The sequence below is a fragment of the Pipistrellus hanaki genome (assembly GCF_964339955.1).
Source record: "Pipistrellus hanaki genome assembly, chromosome: 1".
In the NCBI taxonomy this organism is placed as follows: Eukaryota; Metazoa; Chordata; class Mammalia; order Chiroptera; family Vespertilionidae; genus Pipistrellus; species Pipistrellus hanaki.
Genome location: NC_140503.1, coordinates 49,740,985 through 49,768,609, shown reverse-complemented (window position 1 = coordinate 49,768,609; position 27,625 = coordinate 49,740,985). Strand labels below are relative to the sequence as shown.

The 27,625-nt window shown below is 36.1% G+C and overlaps 2 protein-coding genes across 6 annotated transcripts in view; both read left to right on the top strand.

Annotated features, from left to right (window-relative positions):
* The window catches only part of CGNL1 (cingulin like 1), a 526,252-nt gene that overhangs the window by 191,441 nt on the left and 307,186 nt on the right, over positions 1–27,625 (top strand). The window lies entirely within an intron of this gene.
* TCF12 (transcription factor 12) overlaps positions 1–27,625 on the top strand; it is a 310,815-nt gene that overhangs the window by 191,401 nt on the left and 91,789 nt on the right. For all 5 annotated transcript variants that reach the window (XM_084877301.1, XM_084877299.1, XM_084877300.1 and 2 more), the window contains one exon: positions 7,244–7,308. In XM_084877301.1, the coding sequence (XP_084733427.1) occupies positions 7,244–7,308 (65 nt within the window). The remainder of the gene's footprint in view (positions 1–7,243; positions 7,309–27,625) is intronic.

The following is a 27,625-nucleotide window of genomic DNA, read 5'->3' as shown; positions in this document are numbered from 1 at the left end:
TTGACTCACAAATTAACTTTGGATTATAACCCAGGGAAAACTTGAGGCAAGCCTTTACCTGTTTTCAAACTGCAAAGGTAGACAAGATGGCAGTAAATTCCAATACTGGAAGCCACGCAGTGAAGACTAAATGTCTTGTATTTTACCCTCAGAGTACCTATTATGTAGCAAGAATTTTTTTTCTTTTATAAAAAATTTCTTTATTAATGTATTACATATCTGTCCTTATTCCCCCGTTACTCTACAAACCCCCACCCCCCTTCATGCCCTTACCCCTCTGTTGTCTGTGTCCATTGGTTAGGCTTATATGCATGCATACAAGTCCTTTGGTTGATCTCTTTCCCCTTATCCTCACCTTCCCCTACCTTCCCTGAGATTTGACATTCTGATCGATGTTTCTCTGTCTCTAAATCTGTTTTTGTTCAGAATCTTATTTAAATCTTAATAGACCACAAAGGGGATTTAAGACTCTCTTTTGGTCTTTCTTCATCTTTCAATAAAATAGAATAGTTTCTTTTCAATTGCTCTACATTTGTATATTTTTCTATGGTATACAAAGAGCCATATCTTTCTACATTATATAGGTGGAGGGTGTTGCATTCCAGTAAGAAATTTTATTAACATTTAAGAGTTTTTCTTAATGTGGGTAGAACGAAGTCCTGGTAATTCTGTGTCCATTAACTTCAATTTGTTGTATTCACCATTCCATATTCATAGTTAAATATTTCATAGTGTATTAGAGAAATGTATGATGAGCTGCTTATATACTTCTTTTTTTTTTAAGTGCACATTGTCATTCCAAAAGTCCCTACATTTTTAGCAGCTGTCTTTTTCTTTTACTACTGGCAATGCCCAAATTTGCATTCTGTTAGGAGGGGATGCTTGATGAATAGCAAAATAAATGAGGTATCAATTTCATGGGATATTAAAACAGATATCATCTAATTCAATCTTGTTTCACCATAACCCATTCTCCAAGTAAGAAACTGAGGCCTGGGGAAGTTGAGTGACTTGTTTATGTCACACAGCTAGTTCACACAGACAGGAGTAGGTCCTCCCGACTCTCCCTGCTTGTTTGATTCCAATCACTGTTTCTGACCAGATAGTCGGTGAATGGTAGCAGTTCCATTGACTAGTTCCTTTCTTTCTGTTCCAGTTCTTATTGTCAAGGGAAACTAGCTAATTAACAATCATTTATTATCCTCTATTTTAGAGCACAGTTCTGTTAAACTGTCTCTCTGCTTCCACATGGCTGTGTGCCATAGATAGAGCGTTGGAGTAGAATCTGTTCCTGGCACACAAACAAAACAAGTCTAGAATTCCAGATCAGTGTTCTCTGAACAAGTGGCATCTGCCTTCTGGGCCCCGGGTGCCATATAAAAAACAGACTCAGATACTGACCTTGCCTGGTAAGGTTGTGGTTTAAATTAAACAGCCAAACTATAGAAAGATGTGGGAAAATGATGGGAATTAATAAAAATAAATTTTATGTTCTATTTATTATTTTATAAAGCAAGAAATTTTTCAGAGAAGCAGTCATACAAGAATTTGGTTGAAACAATACATCAGAAGGAATAGATTATTTAAGTGTGTGATTACAAAGATAATTTGGTAATATGTTTTCCTGTCTTCTCCCAGCCAAATTATTTGATGATCTGATTTTTATCTGATTTTGCAGGGGATAAGTAAGGGAGTAGTCAAGATTAAAGTATTGACGGATTGGCTCAATTTATTTAATCCCTAGAAAGTTGTAAAGCATCAGTTGAATTATTTCAAATTATTTTTATTTAAGAATGGAATAAAAAACATTGTGATGTAAAGATTACTTTATTATTTTTAGAGAATATGCATTTAGCATGTTCTCCTGAAATACAGCCAAGATGAAGAGATGATTCCTAGTTCTATAATCTGTTGGATTGCTATAAAAATGACATGTCTTTGTTTCTGAGTTCTAAACAATTTGGTTGGAGAAATATAGAGACATTAAGTGAGAAAACACACTTAAATTCTGAACCTAAGGAAACGCAACAATGCAATATAGATGTATGTGTGATTTCAGGGACAGTTTAGAAAATGCAGTTATAAAATAAACTGTCTCAGAGAAGTAGAGTTTAGATTTTGAGCTACCTATAATGAAGACCTTGTTATATATTCTATATGTGGCACAATTGGACCATAAAGTGGTCCAGAAAGTTTTGATAAATCACTAAATTTGATAAAAATGTATCTTACTCTGTTCATTAATTTCTAACATCCCACCCACCTCAACTTGTCATACTGAAATTTGCATTTTAATTGTTCTCTCTGGCCATTCTGATGGCTGAAAGGCAAACTGTTTTGTATAAACCTTCTCATCTTCCTCTGTTTATATTTAATGTGAGTCTGATTTTACGAGGAAGGGTGGAGAGCATGGTGAAAAGTAACTGGATAGGTTCATGTTTGCTTCCTGGACTACTTTGTCTTAGGTTTTAGTCTCAAGAAGTCATTTCTAAAGTCTGTTCAGATTGCCCAGGTCTGACTCTGTGCTCTTGTCAAGGATAATAACATATTTTATTGGTGCTTTAGCAACTTTGCAGAAATTATTGGAAATTACATAGCTGCTTACAGTTTTGATACCTGTAGGTCACAGGAAGTTTGTGAGAGTTAAGATGGAATAAGTGATGAGATAAAGGCTGGGTTAGAAAAGTGATTACAACTGGGAACTTGCTAATCACTGACCTCTATAGTGATCCTCTGGTTTATTACTAATCTCACTCACACTTGGCATTTTCCTATGCTTCAGCCTCATCTTTCATAGCTGTGTGAGTAATTTGGCATGGAGTGAACAAGAGAAGGGCATAGAGAGTCCAGCAGCTGTGCTTGTTGGCACTGGATATTTAAATATCTTCAATGTAGCCAGCAGTGTGCTTGGCACAAGTGTTAGCCAATAATACTTAAACAAATTGTTGCAAAGAAAATAGGCAGGCATTTATGTTAAAAAACAAAACAAAACAAAACACACAAAAAAAAACGCTTTCTCTCTTCTTTCCTTTAAAAAATAGTCTGTTGGTTTGAAATCCTTTTTAGAGTTTTTTGTTGTTGTTGTTGTTTTTTCCTGTAAGTTTGAGCAGATTGCTCCCAAAATGTAGTCTGTAATTCTAAAGGTTAGTATTGGCCTAGGTTCTTTCTTACAAGAATTTCCAAGTACATTATAAGCATTAATTAAACTGCAGGCGTGTGTGGGGTGCATGTTACTGAGTTGATTTTTCTAAGAGTGAGTGAGACCACTAATGCTAAGGGACTTTTAACTGCCCAGTTCACGCAGTAAGAGAGAGTCAAGAGCCAAGAGATGAATCCAGTAATCAGAATTACTAGGTCTCTGCTCTGATATACCCAATGGCATTACAGGTTTGCCCACTTTGTAGGATGGTATTTTATGTTTCTCCAAGTGGTTAGTATGATTCAAATTGTAGTAAACCTTTGGTAGTATTCACATATACACACACACACACACACACACACACACACAGAGAGAGAGAGAGAGAGAGAGAGAGAGAGAGAGAGAGAGAGAGAGAGAGAGAGGAAAAGCTTCTCTGAACTTAGGATAAAAAATGAGTTTCAAAGATACCCAAGGCAAAGGAGGCTAAAGACTGTTCATAGAACTGTGATGAAATTTAGATTTGTATACAAATATTTAGATTTGCCTGTATAAGGATTTCATATTGTTTCTCTGAAAACTAAATATGGTAAAGCTTTCATGATTTGTTTATTGAAATATATCATTTTGAAATATAGTAAAGTTGACCTAGATAACTTTTTTGAAACACCCAGGAATTCTTTTTTTAGGTTAGGTCTTCATTGTATTAAAAACAAACAAACAAACAAAACAAAAAAAACAAAAAAAAAACACAGTCTAATGCTATCCACTTAAAATGTAGCACATAGATTTTTTTATATAATAGATTGTGAATTTCAGTTAATGAATGCAAATCAATATGCCTTACAAAGATGAACATTGAAGTAATATTAGCTATAAGATAAATAGGGAAACTGGTCTAATTGTGCTGTTACTCATGGAGTCAATAATACTTTTTTAAATAGTATGTAATTCATTGAAAGTAATATATTTTAGTTTGCAGGAAATTTTCCGGTAGTCACTGTACTGCTGCAGAAATAAATACTGAGCTAGCTAAATCTTCCAGAATATCTCTGTCTGGCCATTTTTTTTTTTTAATATTTTATTGATTTTGTACAGAGAGGCAGGGAGAGAGAGAGTTAGAAACATCGATGAGAGAGAGTCATCAATCAGCTGCCTCTTGCACACCCCCTACTGGGGATATGCCTGCAACCAAGGTACATGCCCTTGACCGGAATCGAACCCAGGACCCTTCAGTCCCCAAGCTGACGCTCTATTCATTGAGCCAAACAGGTTTTGGCTGTCTGGCCATTTTTTCATAAAAACATTATTTTGAATCAGTAGCAAAAGAGCACATACTGTCACGAGAGTATTATAGGGCAGGTTTCTCCAGCCAATAGATTGAGGTCTATAGAAAATACTGTTTTACTACTATATGTGAGTGAAAATATAACAGTCCTTAAGTTGTTAATTAACTGTAAGTCTTTAGTAGTTGTTTGAATAATGTTTCAGGAAAAGGAATTTGCCAAGTAGAAAGGGCTTAGTGTGTTTTTCAACCAAAAATTAGTTGTTAGTACACTGTGGTGACTGACAAACCATTGATAGAGCCGTTTTTTGTTGTTGTTTTTCTTTATAGTACTGGGTTTGTTTAAATGTTGATGTAGTCTTCCAGTTCTGTTCTGCCAAAGATATGAGACATGATTATTTTTAACTGAAGGGAAGAAACTGTTAATGATAGCTGCCAAATTTGTATGGAGATAATCTTATAAAGTGAACCTTATTTTCTCAAAGAAACAATAAGAATAGTTGGGGGATAATATTTCTGATCAAGATTTGGCATCAACTCAGTTCTTCTCATAGTAGGTCATAAAAGCAAAGAGGCAAAAATTATAAAACTTTCTAGTCATTTAAAATCTTAAATTATGACCTAGGTAATGTACAATTGGTTTTTATGAGGTATCCCAAGGCAGCATTTTCTTAATGATTTGCTTATTTTTAATACCTCATAAACTTACTTAATTTATTTAATTGATAAGGTAATACCCCCAAACCGTAAATATAGTTATTCTTTATTTTTCCCCAGTAGTCTTTCTGTCAGTCTTTCTGAGTTGGCATTTTCCCTTCAGTTTCTGCCATCTTCTTGGTCCAGCAGGGTTCCTGATCCATTTTGATAAGACATGGGGAGGAAAATGTGTCAAAATTGCAAACAATCTTTTTAATAATTTTGTGAGGTTAGATTCCAAGAGTAAAAGAGTAGTGTCCAAAATCCCAAGATATCACCTTGACTCTTAAAAGAATTCTTGGATATAAAGGATATATCCTTAAACAGTTATCATATTTTTTTATTTCATATGTATATTTTTCAAAGTAAAATTCTTTATGTAGAACTTATTTATGGTGAGAATGTGAGGCCAATAGATCACATTAATTAACCTGTTGTCATAAATCTGCATTTTTGTATTATCATTACCTGAAATGTGCTTCATCCGTAATAGTGCTTCTTAAGACGTATGCTGTAATAATCCCAATGGGCTCAGAATTGTACATTTATTCATGTATTTTCTAATAACTACCTTGTTGATACAATAATTGTTTGATATACCTAAAGTGCAGTAGGTGTCAAATTTAGGGTTGTAAGCCTTCTACATGAATTGGCCACTGTGGCATGTCTTACATTTTTATTTTATGACAGTCCATATGTCTCCAAGTCTTTTTTTTTTATTATTATGTACTATATCAGTAGACAATTTTGAAAATCCATGTATGTGTGGAATTTTTTAAATAAATAAACTGCATTTTTGTACAATCATAGGCTAATAACTAGTACAGTATACAATTATGGTAAAGTTCATGTAACCTCAATATTTTGGGTAACTTGTCAGATTTAATTATGTTGTTACTGTTACCTTGGGATGGAGAACAAGAATTAGTCTGCCATGTCATTGTTTGTGTCTTCTTTGATATTAACACTAAACTGTGATCCCTGCAGAAATCTTATTAAGCAACATGTCTGTTTGTCAAGGACTGTTTAGTTAATTATATCGATATAAAATTCTACATATGACTCACTTTCCTGAACATACTTAAATTCCATTGTTTTAAAAAGCAAATGAGTCAGAATACTGCTGTTAATCATCAGTATTGTGAGACATCTGATCTCCCTCTAGAGCTGGCCCATACCATTCCTGACACTTGGCCATTTGACTTTTGAAAGACAGATATAGTCCTAACAGGAATTCTTAACATTTCTGGGAAGAATATAAATTGGCATGATTACTTCAGAGAATAGTAAGGGAAAGTTGAAAGTGTACATCTTTTAACCCAGCAGTTCCATTTCTTTGTGTCTATTCTGGAGAAACTCTTATGTGTATGTATAACACTTGTGCAAGGATATTTATTTCAGCACTCTTCATGATAACAAAGAGGTGAAAATAATCTATTTTTCAGTAGGAGAATAGACCAACTCTGACTTTATTGTATAGTGTGACATTTTATAACTGTAAAAATGAATGAACTAGGTGTCTGCTAACATATATCTCAAAAATATAATATTGCACAAAAATGCAAATTTCAAAACTAGATACCATGTAATCTCATCTGTTTAAATGTATTAAATACAAACAGTAATGTATATTGCTTGAGTGAATATATATATTTAAAAGTTTAAAATATACATGGGAATCATGTACACCAACTTTATGATAATGGTTACCTTGGGGCCTGGGGTGAGATTTGAGCTGTCTTATACTGTTTTAATTTCTGAAAGACAGAAGGAGAGAGGGAGAAATGTTCAATCTGAAGCAAATAAGGGAAAAAGTAATTCTCACTAGTGGGTACATGTATAATACTATTGACTACATAGATGTCCATTCTTTTGAATATTTTTTAATGTTTTACAATGAAAGAAAGCATTTAATAAAATACATGCTATTACATGTAGAAAGTCAGGATTTGACTGTTAAGCTTACTGGAATGATAGTAAGTGCTTAAAATTTTACTTATTAGATTTTATCTTCTTGTTTCTAATTTTCTGTACTTCCAGATCACATTATTATCATGAATGGTCTAGAAGTTGAATTCTGTCAACAAATGAGGGTTTTATATAAAGTTATTGTCTTTGTTTTACAGGAAAAACATCAGAGAGAGGCTCATTTTCCCTGTACAGCAGAGACACTGGATTACCAGGCTGTCAAGTAAGTTTAATAATTACAAAGGCTGTGAGATCATTTTTAATACATAAATAAATGCTCTAATGGAAGATGTAAAAATGTATTCAATTTATTTTACCATTATTTGTGTTTTTAATTTGTGACTGTGTTGAGTTTTTGGCAAATAAACATATTTTTTTGTGCTCCCCCTGCTTAAAATGGTTTCCCTTCCCCAATTCATCAAACAGCCTTTCTCTAGCATCACAGATTTTTAAACCTAATATTCATTTTAACTGGAAGCAGTATAGCCATTATCTTCCTACCTCTTTCCAAAATGCTTATAGTTTCTGAAAATGATTTTTGCATATTTCCTCATAAAAAGAAAGCTACTAATGCATTACATGAAGAACATATAGTTGCTCTGTGTAGCTTGAAAACCCAGTGTTAACTTTATTAACATTGGAAATATTTTCATTTCAGTCCTACATCTAATAAAATTTTACACTTTCTAGAGTCTCTTTAGATGAAAATTTTTTTTCAGTTCTTGCACATTCCCTAGCATGTTTTGTATCAAATAATGGTCATCTTCTCAGCTCTCCCCCCATGTCTTTAGACTGAGAATCCTGAACTCAGTTCACTACAGATTCCCATCAGAATCAAGCCAAAAGGTTTAGAAAGGAAAGGCAGAATATGTTCAATTTGTTTTCTGCTGTCTGCATGCAGATCCACCCTAATTTCATACATGGGCATGTGAGCCAATTTTAAGTCATACTAACAATATTACTCTATTTCATACACATCCCATAATTGTGCTATTCAGAGTCAGAAGACTTAAGTTCAATTCCAATCTCTACAAGTTAGAGCCTATGGTTATAAGGAATTTCATTTAACCTTAAATCCTGTTTCTGCATTTACCTCATTTGAAAAATAGAATTAGCATTTTTGCTTCCATGTACATTTTACAAAGTAAATGAATATTTTTCAGAGTTTTCAGCTCATATAACCCACAAACAAAAGCTATTTGAGCCCTTAATATTATTTTTAATAGACCAAAAACTTTGAGAGCCACTTGTGTAATGTTCACATTACTGCTAAACTTAACAAAAAAGCTATTGCAAGCTTTTAAAAACTACAGCTGCATCCAATAAATTGTAGTTAATGCCTGTATTAACCAGTTTGAATACTCTCTTGGCAAAGGTATTGCTGTTTAGTTAAAAACAGTGGTAATCTCTATTTATATAATTCACCAATTTCACCAAGATGAATCTTAACAGTTTCTGCCAAGGATTAATGTGTGTTTATACCAGATTTAATTCTCATATACAAAACAAACAAACATTTATTTTAGCCATGGCCAGGTGGCTCAGTTGGTGGTAGTGTCGGCCTATACACCTAGGTTTCCGGTTTGATCCCCTGTCAGGGCACTTACAGAGGCAACCAACTGATGCTCCCTCCCACCCCCCGCCTAATATATCCTTAGGTGAGGATTTAAAAAACAACAAAACACATTTATTTTAAATATATGTGCATAGAACTGTAATAACAATTGATACCACTTACTATTGAGCACTAACCCCACAACATGAACAGATTTAATATTTTAACAATACCCATTTGCAGATAAGTAAATGGTGTTAGGTAATTTGCTTAAGGCCATACATTTATCAAGTGGAAAACATAAACTCATGCTTGATGTTTTTAAATATGATGTAGCTATACTTTATCGTAAGAATCCCTTAGATTCCTAGTCTGTCCCCATACCATCCTTCCATTTTAACTTGTTTGATCCAGGAGGGGCCTGGGAATTTGTATTTTTTAACAAGTGTCCCAAGTGATCTAATGGATATGGGTGGGGGTTATGCTTTGAGAAACCTGATTCCTCTGTATACATTAAGTATAAACACATAAGGAGAATGAAAAAAGAAGAAACTTTAAGATTGCTGTTTAACAGTTGTTTATAACATATTGGAGAGATTAGGTAGGCCTGTGTGGAAAAGATAAGGTTACTAGAATGTATAAAATATAAAATAATATTTCTATATATAAGAAAATGTAAATGTATTCAAGTGAGGGAAAGATTTGTTTATGAATTCACAGAAGCAGTGCATGAGTCCCAAAGAGGAAGCCCAGAATTCAGCCCAGAGGAAGGAAGATTATACTGCAGCTAGAACAAATGCCCTCACTGAAAATGAGGACTCTGAAAACCAGCACAGGGATTTCTTACTGTGGAAGGAACGGTGGCTTTGTTATTTATGTTTGCTACCTACCTCTGACTATGCTGCATTTTGTAGGAGAAATTATTGTGGATGGCACCAACTGATTTGAGGCCTAAGTAGTAAGCTCAGGAAATTCAATAGTTAAAAGAGGTATAGCGCACCCATCCAAAAAGTACCTGTATTCCAAACAGTATATTATAATGGGTCAGAGAAGAAAAAAACTAATTGGTTGCCATTTTGTCTTACCTTTTCACAAATTACATTAACAGTTTTAACCATACAATGATGATACAAGAAAATAAAATTAATGACTAAAAAATTATATCTAACACCACTTAGAAATCATTTTCCTCAACAAAATCCCCCCAAGGAACATTAACTCTGCTATTAATGTACATAAAATGCTGCTGACATACTATAAAATTCAGGCTAATTTAATAATGCCTGATGGGCCTTACTTCATCTTAAGATGATGTAATAATATGTTGCTAAATGAATCTCATATTACCTTCATGGCAATCATATAACTGATGAACCATTAAAAGGAACTGGGCTGGCGGTATTACTGGAAGTACTGATAGATCATTCTGCAATTGAATTTTTTTAAATTGATTCAGCACAGAGCATAGAAGCAAACATTTCTATTAATAACTAGAGGCCCGATGCACAAAATTCATGCTCAGGGAGCAGAGTGTCCCTCAGCCCAGCTTGCACCCTCTCCAGTCTGGGACCCCTCAAGGGATGTCCGACTGGGATCAGGCCTAAATGGGCAGTTGGATATCCCTCTCACAATCCAGGACTGCTGGCTCCTAACTGCTCACCTGCCTCTGCCTGATTGCCCCTAACTGCTGCTGCCTGCCAGCCTGATCACCCCCTAACCACTCCCCTGCCAGCCTGATTGATGCCTAACTGCTCCCCTGCTGGCCCAGTCACCCCTAACTGTCCTCCCCTGCCAGCCTGATTGCCCCTAACTTCCCTCCCCTGCAGGCCTGATTCTCCCTAACTACCCTCCCTTGCAGGCCTGGTCACCCCTAACTGCTCTCTTCTGCCTACCCGATTGCCCCTAACTGCCCTACACTGCCGACCTGGTTGCTCCTAACTGTCCTCCCCTGCAGGTCTGGTTACCCCCAAATGCCCTCCCTTGCAGGGTTGGTCCATCCCACCTGCCCTCCCCTGCTGGCCATTTTGTGGTTGCCATCTTGTGTCTACATGGGGGCGACCATCTTTGACTACATGGGGGCAGCCATCTTGCGTGTTAGAGTGATGGTCAGTTTGCATATTAGGCTTTTATTATATAGGATAGGTATAATACTTTTAAAACTAAAATAAACTGAAAAATCCTTTTATCATTACAATAGTTTCTCATTGAGACCTCTTAAGTATTTAAGTAGATTGTATATGTTTATTCAATGTGTTCAAACCTAGAAAAGGGTCTTGTTTTTTTTTTCCTAAGAGATTTAAGTTTCATCAGAGTTCAGATAGTTTATCCTTGAGAAAATTAGTTAACTTTAAAAACTCAATTAACATTTCGTTTGGAAATTTACCCCATACCATTTGTTTCTTTACCATCCTCTTTTTCTGTTTTAGCCAATCTTATATGCAGACATTAGATAATGATAAAATGATGAGTCAGTACATCAGGAGAACATTAATAAGTGTGTATATAGCTAGTAACAGAGCTTCAAAATAAATGAAACCAAAATTGACAGAATTAAAGAGAGAAATAAACAAATTCCAAATTATAATTATAGATTTGAATAAATCAGCAGTTGCCAGAATAAGTAGACAAAAACTTAGAACTAAATGAACTGTCAACTACCTTGATCTAATTGATATTTTATAGAACTCTATTCCCAACAACTGAAGAATATAAATTATTCTCAAGGGCATATGTTACATTCAACAGAATTTAACCATATGCTGGTTTATAAAATTAGTGTCAATATATTGAAAAGTTTTGAAATCCCAAAATAATTAAATGAGACATCAGTAAGATATCTAGAATAACAACAAAATTCTGGAATTTAAAAGCCCATGTCCAAATAACGTATGGTCCTAAAAAGGAAATCACAATAGAATTTTAAAGGTAATTTTAACTGAATTATAATAAAATGTTATATAACAAAATTTGTTGGTGCAGCTAAGGCAGTGCTCAGAAGAAAAGGTATAGCATTAAATGCTTGTATTTACAAAGCAGTTCTATAGTGCATGACCTGAGGTTTTGTTCTAAGAGGTTAGAAAAGGAAACACAAAATAAGTAGAATGGAGAAAGTAACACAAATAAAAGCAGAAACCAATGTAATATTATGCACATAATAGAAAAATTAACAAAGCCAAAATGTGATTGAAAAGATCTATAAAATTAATAACTTCTAGCTAGACTAAGACAAAAGAGTATTGGAAAGAGGGGGAAAGAACCCACATTACCAATAGAATTGAAGAAAGGTCTATTTCAAACACTTTCCCACAAAGAAAACTTGAGAGTCATATGGTTTCACTGGTGAATTCTTCCAAATGCTTAAGAGGGGAGAAAACAAACAATTTTATACATACTGTATTCAGAAACAGAGGAGGAGGGAACACCTTGTAGCTCATTTTATGAGGTGAGCAACAACTCATTTTTTATACCAGAAAAATGAAATTTTGGCTCAACATTTCAAAATCAGTAATTCATTTTACCACATTAACAGAATTAATAAAACAATATTTTTCCATAGATGTAGAAAAGATATTTGACAGATTCAAATATTGTAATGAAATCTCTCAACAAATAAAGCATAGAAAATAGCTTCCTTAGTTTGATCAGTCATTCATGGAAGGTCTATAGCTGAGAGTTTACTTAATGATGAAAAACTAGTAGTGTTCCTCCTAATATTAGGAACAACACAAGAATTTCCACTATTGTTATTTGAATTTTATGTCCTGGCCGGTGTAATAAAGCAAGAAAAAGAAGACATAAAAATTGGAAAGGAGCCGAAACCGGTTTGGCTCAGTGGATAGAGTGTCAGCTTGGGGACTGAGGGGACCCGGGTTTGATTCCAGTCAAGGGCATGTACCTTGGCGGGCATATCTCCAGTAGGGGGTGTGAGAGGCAGCTGATCGATGACTCTCTCTCATCGATGTTTCTAACTCTCTATCTCTCTCCCTTTCTGTACAAAATCAATAAAATATATTTTTTTAAAAATTGGAAAGGAATTCGTTAAGCTGAATTTGCAGATGACATTTGTGTACATGGGAAAGCCTATGTACTACTGGGAATAATAAGTACTTTTAGCTGTGTCAGTATATAAAGCCAATTTAAAAACTCCAATTTCTGTACACTATCAATGAAAGATTAAAAATGAAATTAACACAATAATACCATTTATAATCATATCAAAACATAAAATACCGAGGGATAAATTGAATTTAAAAATTGTAAGACTTCAAAAAACAAAACTATAAAATACTAGAAGCCTGATGCACGAAGATTTGTGCTAGAATGGGCCTTCCTTTCCCTGGCTGCCAGCACCACCTTTCCACTCCAGCCCAGCCCTGGAGCCGCCTCTTTCTGCTCTGGCCCTGCCTTCCCACACTGCCCAAAGGCCCTGAGAGACCAGAGGTGAAATGGAACGCCTGCGTCCCACCCACCCTGGATCACTCTGGTGCCTGTGTATGCAAATTAACCGGCATCTTTGTTGGGTTAATTTGCATATCACTCCTGATTGGCTGGTGGGCATAGAGGAGGTATGGTCAATTTACATGTTTGTTTATTGGATAAGATTATAGTGTATATTTTGTCCATTGTAGCTATTCTATATATGTACCCACACGTTACGTTGTAGCCCTTATGGTTATCAGATTCAAGTAATCCTTATTTTACTCAACAATGGCCCCAAACCACAAGAGTAGTGAAGAGTAATTTTATACTAGCAATTCAGATATGCCAAAGAGAAGCCATAAAAAAATTTTTCAAATGGGTTTGCTATTAAACACTGTTTCAGGCACTCATTGGGACATATTTCCTGCAGATAAAAGGGCAGGAAATATGTTGTGATGATGTGAAATGATAAAATGCCTGTGTGATGAGATGATTGACAGTAGGCATTATGGCATAGTGTTAGGCTACCTGATGATACATACATTACAAGCAACTTTATTTCAAAATTCATTTTACCACATTAACAGAATTAATAAAAATATTTTTCCATAGATGTAGAAAAGATATTTGATAGATTCAAATATCATAATGAAATCTCTCAACAAATAAAGCATAGAAAACAGCTTCCTTAGTTTGATCAGTCATTCATGGAAGGTCTATAGCTGAGAGTTTACTTAATGATGAAAAACTAGTAGTGTTCCTCCTAATATTAGGAACAACACAAGATTCCGGTCAGGGGCATGTACGTTGGTTGCGGGCACATCCCCGGTGGGGGGTGTGCAAGAGGCAGCTGGTCGATGTTTCTCTCTCATCGATGTTTCTGGCTCTCTATCTCTCTCCCTTCCTCTCTGTGAAAAATCAATAAAATATATTAAAAAAGAAAAAAGAAAAGGTACAGGATTAAGACATCTCTCTCCCTTCCCCAGCCCCAATCAATAAATAAGAAAAAAAAAAAAGGCATAGGTTTCAAAAAATTAGACAAGCTACACTCCTGGGAGTCAATATACTTTTAAAGCATCTATCTAACAAAGGACCCATATTCAAGATATAGAAAGAATTCTACAGCTCTGTAAGACTTCTACACTTTTTCTCTTCACGGCTAAAGATTTAAGTGCAGTGGATAAACAAATTTCCAGTCCTTCTAAACTTGTAATTCTGTGGTCATTTCAAGAACAGGATCATTTCTTCTTGGTAGCATGATTACAAGCTGCTATATAAAAGATATTATGGTATAGGTACTTCTTTCTTCCTCTCTCTCTCCCCACAATAAGGCTTCTCTCCTAAGAGAGCTATTTTCCTTAGCCAATGAGAACTTGGCAGTTTTATAAGTTGAACTGTGTTACCAAATGGGGTGATTTCTGACATTATATATAGAGAAACCCTAAATGATAAGGTCAATAAGAATAATTTTCCAGCCTAAGATACGCATAAGAGTATGAGAAAGTCTTGCTGCTATAGGGGAGGAAAGTTTTCCTCAGCCCTCTCAGGGTCCCTAGCTGGGTCTGAAAAGCAAACCGACAAAGATTAACAGGAGAAAAGTATGCATACTTATTTAAAGAAAGTTTTACCTGACATGAGCCTTCATTAGCAGCTGAAATGCCAGGTTTGATGAAGAGTGGGCACAGTTGTGGAGGAACATGATAGATTAACAAGGATGAGGTAAATGGGGGGAAATTTAGCAAGACCTTTTTGTTAGGATTTCTCTTGGCATCCCTTTGTCTTTAGAGATAAAGATGCTCCTTTCCTCCGGGTAGAGTAGTAAGGATATCTCTCACATTGGAGATGTTCTGGACTGCTTCAGGGATCAGAGTCAGCTTCCTGCTTCTGGAAGTTTCTCAAACTCCTCAACCAAGGATGGTGTATCCTGAACCCATTGCTGCTTTTACATGTTAAGTTGCTAAGACAATATTTAATGCATTTAAAATGATTTCAGTAACCTAATTGTTTAATCGCTATTGATAAGAATTTTTTTTTGCATTGCTATTAGTTACAAAATAGTTTCCATGGACTAAAAATCAGGTTTCTGGAAAGATACACTACTACTCTAGTCCAGATTTATAGATTTCTGTAAATTGAATATAAGTGTGTTAAGCATTCTAAGTGATTTGCTATATTTCAAACCTACTTTTAATCACATAATAGATTTTTGCACTGATTTTATAGGACTAACTAGAGGCCTGGTAGACAAATTCGTGAGTCAGTGGGGTCCCTTGGCCTGCCCTGCAGAATCGAGCCAAAACCATTTCTCTGATATCCCCCAAGGGGTCCAGGATTGTGAGAGGGTGCAGGCCTGGCCAAGGGACCCCCACCAGTGCACCATTAGGGCCAGGGAGAGATGCGAGAGGTTAGCCAGCCGGGGAGGGACTGTGAGAGGGCTCCAGAGCATGTCCAACCCATCTTGCTCAGTCCCAATTGGCATTACCCCAGCAGCAAGCTCAAAGATTTTGAGGGTAGAGATTTTGAGGGTGAGGGAGGGTTGTTCATACTTTCAATGGACAATTTTTTGCATGTCTATTGATGAGAATGATTTTGGGCTGAAACCAGTTTAGCTCAGTGGTTAGAGCGTCAGCCTGAGGACTGAAGGGTCCCAGATTCAATTCTGGTCAAGGGCATGTACCTTGGTTGCGGCCACATCCCCATTAGGGGGTGTGCAGGAGGCAGCTGATCAGTGTTACTCTCTCATGGATGTCTCTTTTTTTTTCTTTTTCTTTTTCTTTTTTCTTTTTTGTTACACAAAATTTTTATTTTATTTTATTTTTTATATATTTTATTGATTTTTTTTTTTTGCTCCTCTCCTTCCCATACATACCCTCCCTCCCCAGAGTTTTGTGTCCATTGGTTGTACTTATATGCATGTATACAAGTCCTTCGGTTGATCTATTATCTCCCCCAATTCTCCCTCCTCTCCCCACTGTAATTTGACAGTCTGCTTGTTGCTTTACTGTCTCTATATCTATCTTTTGGTTCATCAGTTTATAATGTTCTTTATTATCCATAAATGAGTGAGGTCATGTGGTGTTTCTCTTTCATTGATTGGCTTATTTCGCTCATCTCATCGATGTTTCTAACTCTCTCTCTCCCTTTCTCTGTGTAAAAAATCAATAAAAAATATATTTTTTAAAAAGAATGATTTTGCATTGCTATCAGTTATCTATAACCAACAGAATTATAAAATAACTTCCATAGATTGAGAATCAGGTACCTAGAAAGATGTACTCTAGACCAGGGGTAGGCAAACTATGGCTACCAGCCAAATATCCCCACCCTTTTCCTTTTATTTGGTAAATGATTTTATTAGAATATAGCCTTGCTCATTTGTTTACATATTGCCTATGGCTCCTTTCTTGCTACAGAGATGAAGTTGAGTGGTTACAGCAGAGACAGTATTCCCTCACAAAGCTTAAATGAACGATTTTTGTTTGTTTTTTTATAATCCAGCCCACAACACGGGCACGTGCTCTGATTGGGAATCAGCTGGCAGTCATGTGGTGCATAGGGCTCTGCCCAACCCACTGAGCCACACTGGCCAGGCGAGCGAGCTCGAATGTTTTTTATCAGAACTGACCCACCATCTGTGCTAGATAATGCACAGTTTTCCATCAAAGCACAGTTTTTTCTATGCAGATATATATTTCTGAGAAGGGAATCATAGGCAATCATATACTGGCTTGCTGAGAATTAAAGGCACATTTTCAAATATTTGAGGCATAATTTGTTGGGTTTTTTTCTGTAACTTTTGAGGTTAAAACTGTGGATAGTATGTTCAGGAATTAAGCAATCCTGATTTTAACGTAATACAAGAGTGTTCTCATCTTATACACTGAATGGCCAGATTATTATGATCTCTGAACACATAATAATCGGCCACTCAGAGTGTGTGTGTGTGTGTGTCTGTGTGTGTGTATTAGAGGCCTGGTGCAAGAATTCATGCATGGATGGGGTCCATCCAGCCTGGCCAGGGGGAGGGGACATAGGTAGTTGGCTGGCCTGCCTGCTGGCCGAACTCCTGGCCGAGGGGGACAATTTGCATATTAGCCTCTTATTATATAGGATATACACTGAGTCGCCAGATTATTATGCGTTCAGAAATCATAATAATTTTGCCACTCAGTGTATAATAGAAGGCTGATAGGCAAATCAACAGAATGACACGCACTGACCACCAGGGGACAGTCGCTCAATGCAGGAGCTGACCCTGGTGGTCAGTGCACTCCCACAGAGGGAGCACTGCTCAGCCAGAAGCCGGGCTCATGACTGGCGACTGGCGATTTGCAGCCTTGGTGGCAGGAGCCTCTCCTGCCTTCAAGGCAGTGCTAAGGATGTCCCACTGACAACTCCAGGTCTGTGAGAGGGTGCAGGCTGGGCTGAGGGACACACCCTGCCCCTGAGGGCATGAATTTCATGCACTGGGCCTCTAGTAGTACCTAAGATAGAACCTTGGTAGGTAATGACTTCTTTCTCCCTGGATGTGATCAAGCAGAGGCTAGACTTTCACTTCAATGGGATTTTTATAATAGAAGGATTAGCAGGGGTCTTCAAACTACGGCCCGCGGGCCACATGTGGCCCGCAGAGGAGTCTGATCTGGCCCGCCAGGTTTTTTGGGCAGTGAGCGCAGCCGAGGTGTTACAGTAGGAATTAGTAGTTCATATAGTCTGGCCCTCCAGCTCTCTGAGGGACCGTGATCTGGCCCCCACTTTAAAAAGTTTGAGGACCCCTGGATTAGAGCATCTGTTGTTTGAAATAAAAGATCTTAAATGTTCCTCCAATTTCATGATCTTTCTACTGACAAGTATAGGTTTTCTAAAAGGCACTGCAGATTCATCTGAGGTTAGAGACCAGAAATTATTACTGACAGTAATCTACAAGGTTTTACAAGGACTTTAATTTTTGTTCCAGTAGTACTCAGCAGTAGAAGCAAGTATTTGAATTGAGCTGAAACCGGTTTGGCTCAGTAGTAGAGTGTCAGTCTGCGGACTGAAAGGTCCCAGGTTCGATTCCGGTTAAGGGCATGTACATTGGTTGCGGGCACATCCCCAGTAGGGGGTGTGCAAGAGGCAGCTGGTCGATGTTTCTCTCTCATCGATGTTTCTAGCTCTCTATCTGATGTTTCTAGCTCTCTATCTCTCTCCCTTCCTCCTCTCTGTAAAATATCAATAAAATATATTTTTAAAAATATTTGAATTGATATAGTGATCAGGTTTGCAGACCAATTATATAGGCTAATTGTAATGCATATGGTAGCATATATCAGACTCTTACCTAGTACCAGACATTGTGTATAACAACTTATAAACATTTCATTTGGTCCTTACAATACTCTCTGAAAAAAAGTGTTGTTGCTGCTATTTCTGTTACTATTTTTCTTCCTAGTTCACAACCAAGGAACTTGAACTGTCAGTGGTTATACAATTTATCCAAGGTTTCATAAGTGGGGCTAAAATTGAGGTAGTGATGTGATAATGGTTCAAGAATTAGACTTTATGGTCTAGTTTTCGAAAAAAGGAAATGAAACCATGATTAAACTTTGGAACTGGAAAAAAAAAGGTCAAGATATTGGATATGTTGAGGTGAAAGAACAAGTGTAAGTAATTAGGGGACAGTGGTGCTGTAAGAATAGGTTATCTCATAGTTGAATATTATACTTAAAATTTTCCAAAGTCATGTGGTTCCCAGTACTAACAATATCCTCTTGGGAATAAATTATTTTCTGGTGGTTAGAGGATTGTTAGAGTCTGGAATATTAAAGAGACATAAAAGTTGTATATGCGATCAGTGTTGAAGCTATTCATGAGATTATTTATTGACACAGTAGCTTGTCAAAGGGCCATGTACAATCGTTGGCACACAGTAGGCTTCAGAAAATATTTGAATTTGAATCCTGTGATCTAGAAAAAAGCTCATTAGCAAGAGGAATAAGCCATCAGCTGCCTGCAGAATGAGCTTCTGGGATTTGTGAGTTTGAAACATAGTAAAATAAATTGTTTTGTGGGGGGAAAGTTTCATCTTGAAGTGTCAGGCAGTAGGCAATTTTAATTTCCTGCTTCTGTAAAAAGGCCAGAGAGCATTATATTATGCAGGGGAGTTGGCAAGGGGAAAACTTCATTGTTTCTGTTTCTGCTCTTTCCATATTACTTACTAAGACTTTTGGTGCTTCTTAGTTCTTTTGGGGAACATTATTTTAAAAAGTCAGTTTATCTTTTGCAAATTTATTTTGGGAGAAAAAGATCTATTAAATAGTGGCTAGAGAATTGACACCATTTCAGAATATAAAATTAAAACAGAAGTGACCATAGACTGGATATTACATGATAATAAGGGATTGTTTTCAGTTTTGGGGGTATAACAAAAGCTGAAAGATGACAGAATAAATGAAGCAAGCAGGAGCAGCAGAATACTGAGTTGTTGAAGCTGAGTGTAAGGTACATGAAGGTTCATTGTATTGTGTGTGTTTCTACTTTTGTTTATATTTGAGGATTTAAAAAATAAAGAATTTAGCCGAAGCTGGTTTGGCTCAATGGTAGAGCGTTGGTCTGTATTCTGGTCAAGGGCATGTACATTGGTTGCAGGCACATCCCCAGTAGGGAGTGTGCAAGAGGCAGCTGGTCGATGTTTCTCTCATGGACGTTTCTAGCTCTCTATCTCTCTCCCTTCCTCTCTGTAAAAAAATCAATATAATATGTGTTTTTTAAAAAATAAATAAATAAATAGTTTAATTTCTTAAAGATGTCCAGTATAGAATGTTTCAGTTCAAAAAGTATTGTATGCCTAACTATATGTCTAGTATTTACTAATACTGGGTTTTGTGTTGCTCTTACTTGTATTCCTGGAAATACAAGGGATTGGGAAGAAGGGGTACTCAATTACTAGATGTAAAAAGAGAGTGGCTTCAAAGTATTAGAACCTCTGCTGAAATTCTTAGGACTATTTAACACCATTTCCACAAAAGCAAAAGAGAAATGACATTTAACTCCTGCTCTTCTAATGCTGTTAGCACTTCACATAGTTGGCTCCTTTCAAAAGAAACTGCTCAAAGGCTTCCTGGTAGCTTTGCAGATGACTTTCAGAGGATCCTGTTTAACAAGGAAGTTTCTACATGTAGACAGTCAGAAAAACTCATTTGGAAGAAGACAGAGTATGCCTTTTACAGCACTTTTGGAAGTAGGGACTCTATTTATGGATGCCTATAAAATCCTAAAAGAAAGTTATTCTTATTGCATAGTTGCAGTTATTTAAATATGGGATATATTAAAATGGCTTTTAGCTTGTTCTCTTCATAGTTTTTTTTATTTTCAAGAAGTCTTTCTTCTATTGATCTACATCCCAAATCTCCACTTCGATATATTTTCGTTGGCTGATGCCAGATTTGGGAGAAAAGTTCAGAGAGAAAAAATTATGAGAAGGAAGTATTAAGATGATAAAATTTTCCTCTGTTGCTAATAATTAAAGAAGGTGGGCAAACTTAAATCCTAAGCTTACCAGATTTTGGTAATTTAATAGTATATAGGTAGTTTCATTTTTCTCTTTTCAAGATAGATTGGGTCAATTGCATTGGCAGGATGCATTTGATGGATGACTGTCATTATCTTCTCAAACCTGCATGACACTTTAAGTATAGAAAATGATAATTAAATTTTCAAGAAACAGTCTTAAGATTATAAGATTTGGGACTTGTAAAAGAACAAGCATTACAGTTGGTTAGTGGTGGTTGGTGTGTTTTTATTGACCTGGGAAAGGAATACAGAAGCATCTTAGGTTTCCTTTTACTTTGTTTCCCTGTAAATCTCCATTCTCCCCTCCCCCCAATTAATATCTCCTCCAACGTGTTGGTAATGACTTAGAACTATTCAGGTTGCACAAAGCATTTAATGAAATCTTGTCTTAGACAAAACACTGGAGAAGATCATAATTAATGTCTCATTTTCTGCCAGTTGCTATTGATTACTCATTCAAGATTCTTTTGTTCTCAGAATGATAACAACTGTACTTTGCATCACTATCTAATGAGATTCTCAGGATAGAATTCTTTAACAACATGCTGATAATTGCTAACATATCCCTAGAATTTCAATGTAAATTAATTTGCATCATAATACAATTATTTCACAAATGTCGGTGTTTCCCAAATTTGGATATTATTGCAGTCTGTTTTTTAATTATTTGTTGAAAATTAAAAGAAGACTGGTATTATTAAAGCCCAACATTTATATTTTCCCCTAAATTCCCCTTCATCCTCTGAGAGTTTTGCATGTGACTTGAGGTGAGAGACTTCTTTGTCACTCTTCAGTTCCACTGTCATAATTTCCGAAACTTTAAATGGACTTACAGATAAACTCTGCTGTGATGTTTCTAAATTTATGGATAGTTGAGAATATGATAATACTGTACTCATTTTGATTTTAGAACAATTTTGTTTCTTCATCCTTCAGTGACAAATACATGGTGCAGTATAAAGAATTCAACTGAGAAATCTTAAGTTTATGTGCTCTATTTTGATTGTTTTATACCTTTGTATTTCTTTAATTAGTACATTCTCCTCTCAAAAAGGGAACAGCTGCTCGCTTTTATGTATTGAAAATGTATACTACTTTGAGAGTATATTATAGGTATAAAATTAAGGAATTCTGCAGAATATACATAGAGCAGAGGTTCCAGGTGTCCATATTAAATATTTTAATTTTTTTGAGGTTATGTGACTATAACATTAGGTATTCTCTATCTTATTATTATTTTTTTTTTTTAGAAAGCAAATTAGTCATGAGTTCTTACTTTTTAATAATAACTGAGGCTAATAATTTTAGATGTAGGGTTAATTAGGTCTTTATTTAAACAAGTTATGGATATCAAAGTAGTATATGTAGTACATTGTTGGGACTAAGCCATTTAATGGTAAAAAGCAGTTCTTAGGAAATAAGCCTAAGCCTATGTTTATCAAGAGTTCAAACACTTTTATCTTTTAAAGGTAAAGAATATCCAAATTATTGCATTGTGATTCTGAGTCCTCCTGGCTATTGCAGTACCAATTTTACATAAATATTCTTTTGCTTTATATTAAATCATATTTAGAGTACCTTCTAATACAAAAATTAAGCAGTCGCATTGATAAATTATGTTGACCAAGCCTCCTCCTATATTTGTGTCCTTTACTTTTTAGTCAATATCATCATGAAGGCTTACATTAAATAGTCTTTTCAAGTTCACATTTTAGAGTTGGGAATTCTCAAGCACATGAAAAAGGAGAGAACTTGGAAAAAAAATCAAATAGGTTACATTAAGTTCCTTATAAAGAAATGAGGATTTTTATTTACTGCCTAGAGGTTTCTTATATGTAATTCAAAATGAAACTTCACTTGATGTAGCTTTTATTACAATAAACTATATTAGTGTTTCAAGGATAACCCTACATTGATTATTCTTCAATAATTAGATATATTTTGCACAGATGAGGTTCTAGATGATTGTAAAAATGATTCTCTTCTAAGCATGTGTAAGAAATATAATACTATATCTTTTCAGAATTTTAATTCTGCCTTGAATAAGACAGCTAAACAGAATAAAACTGCTTTGCCTAGCTCTGTATCCTCTGGGATACTTGTGCATTCTTTTTGCCTGAGGTACCTCCAGGACAAGATCAGTGGTAATCAATAATGCTTCTCATTTGTTTTAGGCAGACAGAAAAATCAATAACATGAGTTGATATGTAATTTATATAGGGGAAAATAGTTTATTATATGTGTGTTGGTGTTATCAAAGTGCTTGAGTAAACAAAGGAAAATCTATTATTTTGTTCGTGGGAGAATATAAAAATATTAGGCTTAAAATAGTTTAGCCCTTAATTTTTTTATTCACACATTCCATTAGTTTCATGGGCATTATTTCCTAGATTGTCAAATTGTTGTGGAGAAAACCTTGTCTTAAATTTCTTTTTTATTTTTTACAATATTTTAAGCAATTTATTTTTAGTTAATTTAGTTAATAGGATGAAATAATCATCTTTTGTTCTTAAAAAAGAACAATTTCCCCCACATTTACCTTGCCTAATTGTATAGCTCAAGATATAGATTAAGTAGGTTATTTCTGTGATTAGGACAGCTTCTCTAGTTTGCGGGGAGCATTAAATATGGAACACGACAGAGTATTTATTTCCTAACCACATCTCCATATTTGTCTATAGTAAGGAAAAAGTTTGTAGCAATACTGAAATTGTTAGCAAGCATACTTTTTTTGTCCCAAAAAACTTGTCGTCCCCGCCCCTTTATTTTTTGTATATGTGCAAAGCCTACCAATAATATTCTGTGGGTTACACGCTTTAGGACTATCACCCAAAAATTCATGTGCAGGTCACTTATTTTTTCAAGTTAACTGTCTTTTACATGGTAATTAGGTTCGTGGACTATTGTAGAAGAAAGAAACTTGTATTGAGAAAGAAACATCTGAAACAGACCGAGATTCAAATTAGGGTTTTACCACTTGCTATCTGTATAACATAAAATTTATGTAATAATTATGGTCATAGTAAACATTAACTGAGATAATTTGAAAGTGTGCTAGTGAATCCTTGATATTTATTCTGATTTTATCCAACTTTTTATTTTGAAAAATTGCAAATCTACAGGAAACGTGTATTAATGGTACAATGAGCATCATGTCCTTATTAACCAAGATTTATTAATTAACATTTCACCTCACTTGTATAATTCACCATTCCTTTTCTTTCACTCAATGTGTGTTTATATGTTTAGATGCTAAAGGTGGGTTTATGCAAAATTACTTTTGTTTAATCATTTTGAGAAATAAGTTGTCATATGTCAATTTATTCTTCACTTAAATTGAAACAGTTTGAATCTGTCACACTCCTCTTAGGATTTAGCCTCCAATTGTCTACCCTCTTTCAAAGAGTCTGTCTGTCCTCTTTGCTGTTTCTAATATCTTTGATTCAGGGCACACAAGGTCTCCTACTTTAGGACAAAGAGTTTGTGCCCAGGGAATAATTTAAAATGTCATTCATCTTATTTTCATTCTGTGATACTTAGACTGTGGTAATCATTTTTTGGTTTTGTTTTGTTTTCACTAAGTTCTACCACCATGCTTAGTTTTATTTAAATCCTTATTTACTTCTTTCAGCAACCCTGTAAACTAATTGATAATAATCCCCTAATAGAAAAGGAAGCAGATGCATTAATGTTAGGTAATTTACCCCAGATCGTACAGTCAGCATTTAAACTCAGGGTAGCTAACTATGAAGCTCATGCTTATTTCAAGACATACGGTTTTTGTAAACATTTCATCTACTTTTAGGCTTATAAGAAACTAGAGCCTGGTGCATGAAAATTCATCCACTGGAAGGGGGTCCCTCAGCCCAGCCTGCCCCCTCTCACATCCTGGAGTCCTCAGGGACAAGAGGCGACCCAGCGATCAGGGGAAGGTGACGCCCCCATCACACCTCAGCTGTTGCCACTTACCTGAGCCTCGGTTGGCCCAGGTTACCTGAGCCTCAGACTGGCCCTGGGCAGCTGTGCAGCTGCCATCTGAGACTTGCAAGCACCTTGGGCATTGGCTGGGCAGCCAACATATGAGGCTTACCTGTGCCTTGGGCCGGCCTTGAGCAGCTCGGGGGCCAAAGGAACTGGGGAGTAGGGAGCAGCCAGGCCTGCCGGGGCCACCGGAGGCCATCTTGTGGCTATGGGTGCCACCATATTTGAGGATGTGTCAATCAATTTGCATATTCCCTCTTTATTGGCTGTGGGTGCTGCCATCTTTGTGAGGACAGGATAGTCAATTAGCATATTTCCTCTTTATTAATAGGATGAGCTTTCCTATTCATGACAGATTATTTTATGTGCCTGTTAGTCTTTATTATGACTATTATTTGACTTCTTTGAAGAAATAAGTCACTGGCTACATTTTTTTTAATATATTTTATTGATATTTTACAGAGAGGAGGAAGGGAGAGAGATAGAGAGCTAGAAACGTCGATGAGAGAGAAACATCGACCAGCTGCCTCTTGCACACCCTCTACTGGGGATGTGCCCACAACCAATGTACATGCCCTTGACCGGAATTGAACCTGGGACCTTTCAGTCCGCAGACCGACGCTCTACCACTGAGCCAAACCGGTTTCAGCGACTCACTGGCTACATTTTACTCATATGAAAGTTTATCTATTATAGCACAGAAACAACCATAGGCAATAAATAAAGGAATGGGTGAGACTATGTTCCAATAAAAATATTTTTGAAACAGGCCCAATTTGACCTGCAAATTAAATTGTTGACCCTTTGTATAAATCATTATCTTATATGCCAATTAGAATTTATATGCCAAGGAAATTTGTAAGGAGCACTGCTAAAAGACATATGAATGCCCAGTTCCTGTTGTGTATTTGTTTGTGTATGTACAGTGACCAGTTTCATACGCGACAATATACGTGAAAATATATCCAGAATCTGTCACTGTGCCTTCTGTATGAGAAAAAGCAGATGAAGTAATAAATACAGCAGATGTCTCAAAACATGGTATGAAAGGCAGTTTTTCTCTGATCAGGGAACATCCTAAAAGACTATTATTTAAAGGAAAATTTCAAGGTACATGACCCCTGGCCTCAAACATGTGGTAATAATATGTCCTATCCAACACCCTGAGCCATATTTTGATTGCTATTTGAGGAATGTTAAATGTGCCTAGCCCGGGCAAAAAAGAAAGAAAAGTACAAAGTATACGTGACAATGAAATGTCAGTACCACTTTGACATAATCAGGAGATCCATTGCAAAAATGTTTGCTATAGAAATAGAATGCATGTGTTATTTACATTTATATTGATTTTCTCAATTTTATCATTTCTCCTGGATTATTATTTTAAGGAGTACTGTTTCTCCTTTATGTCTGATAATTATATCTTTCTCCTTTATTTATTTTTATTTTTTCATCCTCATCCAGGGATATCTTTATTGATTTTAGAGAGGGAGGAAGGGAGAGAAAGAAACATCGATCAGTTGCCTTCCCGAATATAGCCTAACCAGGGATCAAAACTGCAACCTAGTAATGTGCCCTGACCTGGAATCGAATCATCAACCTTTTGGTGTATGGGAGGACATTCCAACCAATTGAGCCACTAGCCAGGGCCACCTCTTTCTTAATCTGTAGAACTTTGTATCTGTTAGAATTTGTGTACTTAACGCTAAATAATTACATTAATAATACTATGCATTCTTTTCATGTACACATCATATTATCTGGTGATTGAAATTTTCTTTTCACTTTTCTCCTTTATCAAGAAGGTATCACCTCTGTTGAAAGAAGAATTTACCTTTTGAGGAGTCTGGGAAAAATTTTTAATTATAAGCATTTTTAAAAGATTGAATGATCTTTACCTGGTTTAATACTTTGAGTACTTAATGTATGCTTCGGCATTTTTAAAAAATTCTTTATTGACTTACTAAAGTATTACATAGTCTCCTTTCCCCCTCCCCTCCCCATTGACTTCTCCCAGCCACTCCAACCCCCTAGTACATGCCCTCACCCTCCTAGTGTCTGTGTCCATTGGTTATGCTTATATGCATCCATACAGGTCCTTTGGTTGATCTCTTATCTCTGTCTTTCCCCTTCTCTCTCCCCCTCCCCCTTTTCCCCCCCAGGTCTTCCCTCTGAGGTTTGGCGGTCTGTTCGATGCTTCTCTGTCTCTGGATCTATTTTTATCAGTTTATGTTGTTCATTATATTCCACAAATGAGTGAGATCATGTGATACTTATCTTTCTCTGAGTGGGTTATTTCGCTTAGCATAATGCTGTCCATGCCCATCCATTCTGTTTGTGCTTCAGCATTGTTGAATAGGCTTTTAAGAAAAATGAAATATCAAGTGAAGATGAAAAGACAGTATAACAAAACAAATGAGATGAAGCGAAAGCAGTAATGAGAGGGAAATTTATAGTTGTAAGTGCCTACATTAAAAAGAAGACAGGCCCTGACCAGTGTGGCTAAGAGGTTAGAAGATTAGCCCGAGCATCTAAGGGTTTTGGATTCCATTCCCTGTCAAGGACATATACCTGGGTTGTGGTTCCCTTCCTGCCCCCAGTTGGGGCACATGTGGGAGGCAACCAGGCCATGTGTGTCTCTACATCAATGTTTCTCTGTCTTCCCCCACCCATTTCACTCCCCAAAAAGCAATTGGAAAAATATCCTCATGTGAGGTTTAACAAAATAAGTAAATGAATAAATAAGTAAACAGGCTATGGCAGTTTGCCTTAGTGGTTAGAGTTTCGGCATGGACTTAGGATCAGGAGCACATGTGTACCTAGGAATGTGACTTAATTGCAGCAATAGAATAATAGGGTGTGATAACTGTTCACCTTTCAATTTAAGCTAGCACAAATGTGGTGTTAAAAACTACTCTGCAATAATCTGACATATTATCCTCCATTTCATTTTACAAGAGACTTTGATAAACTGAAAATATATCCAGAATCTGTCACTGTGTCAGGGACAGTGAGGAGGATATTCAAACCCTTC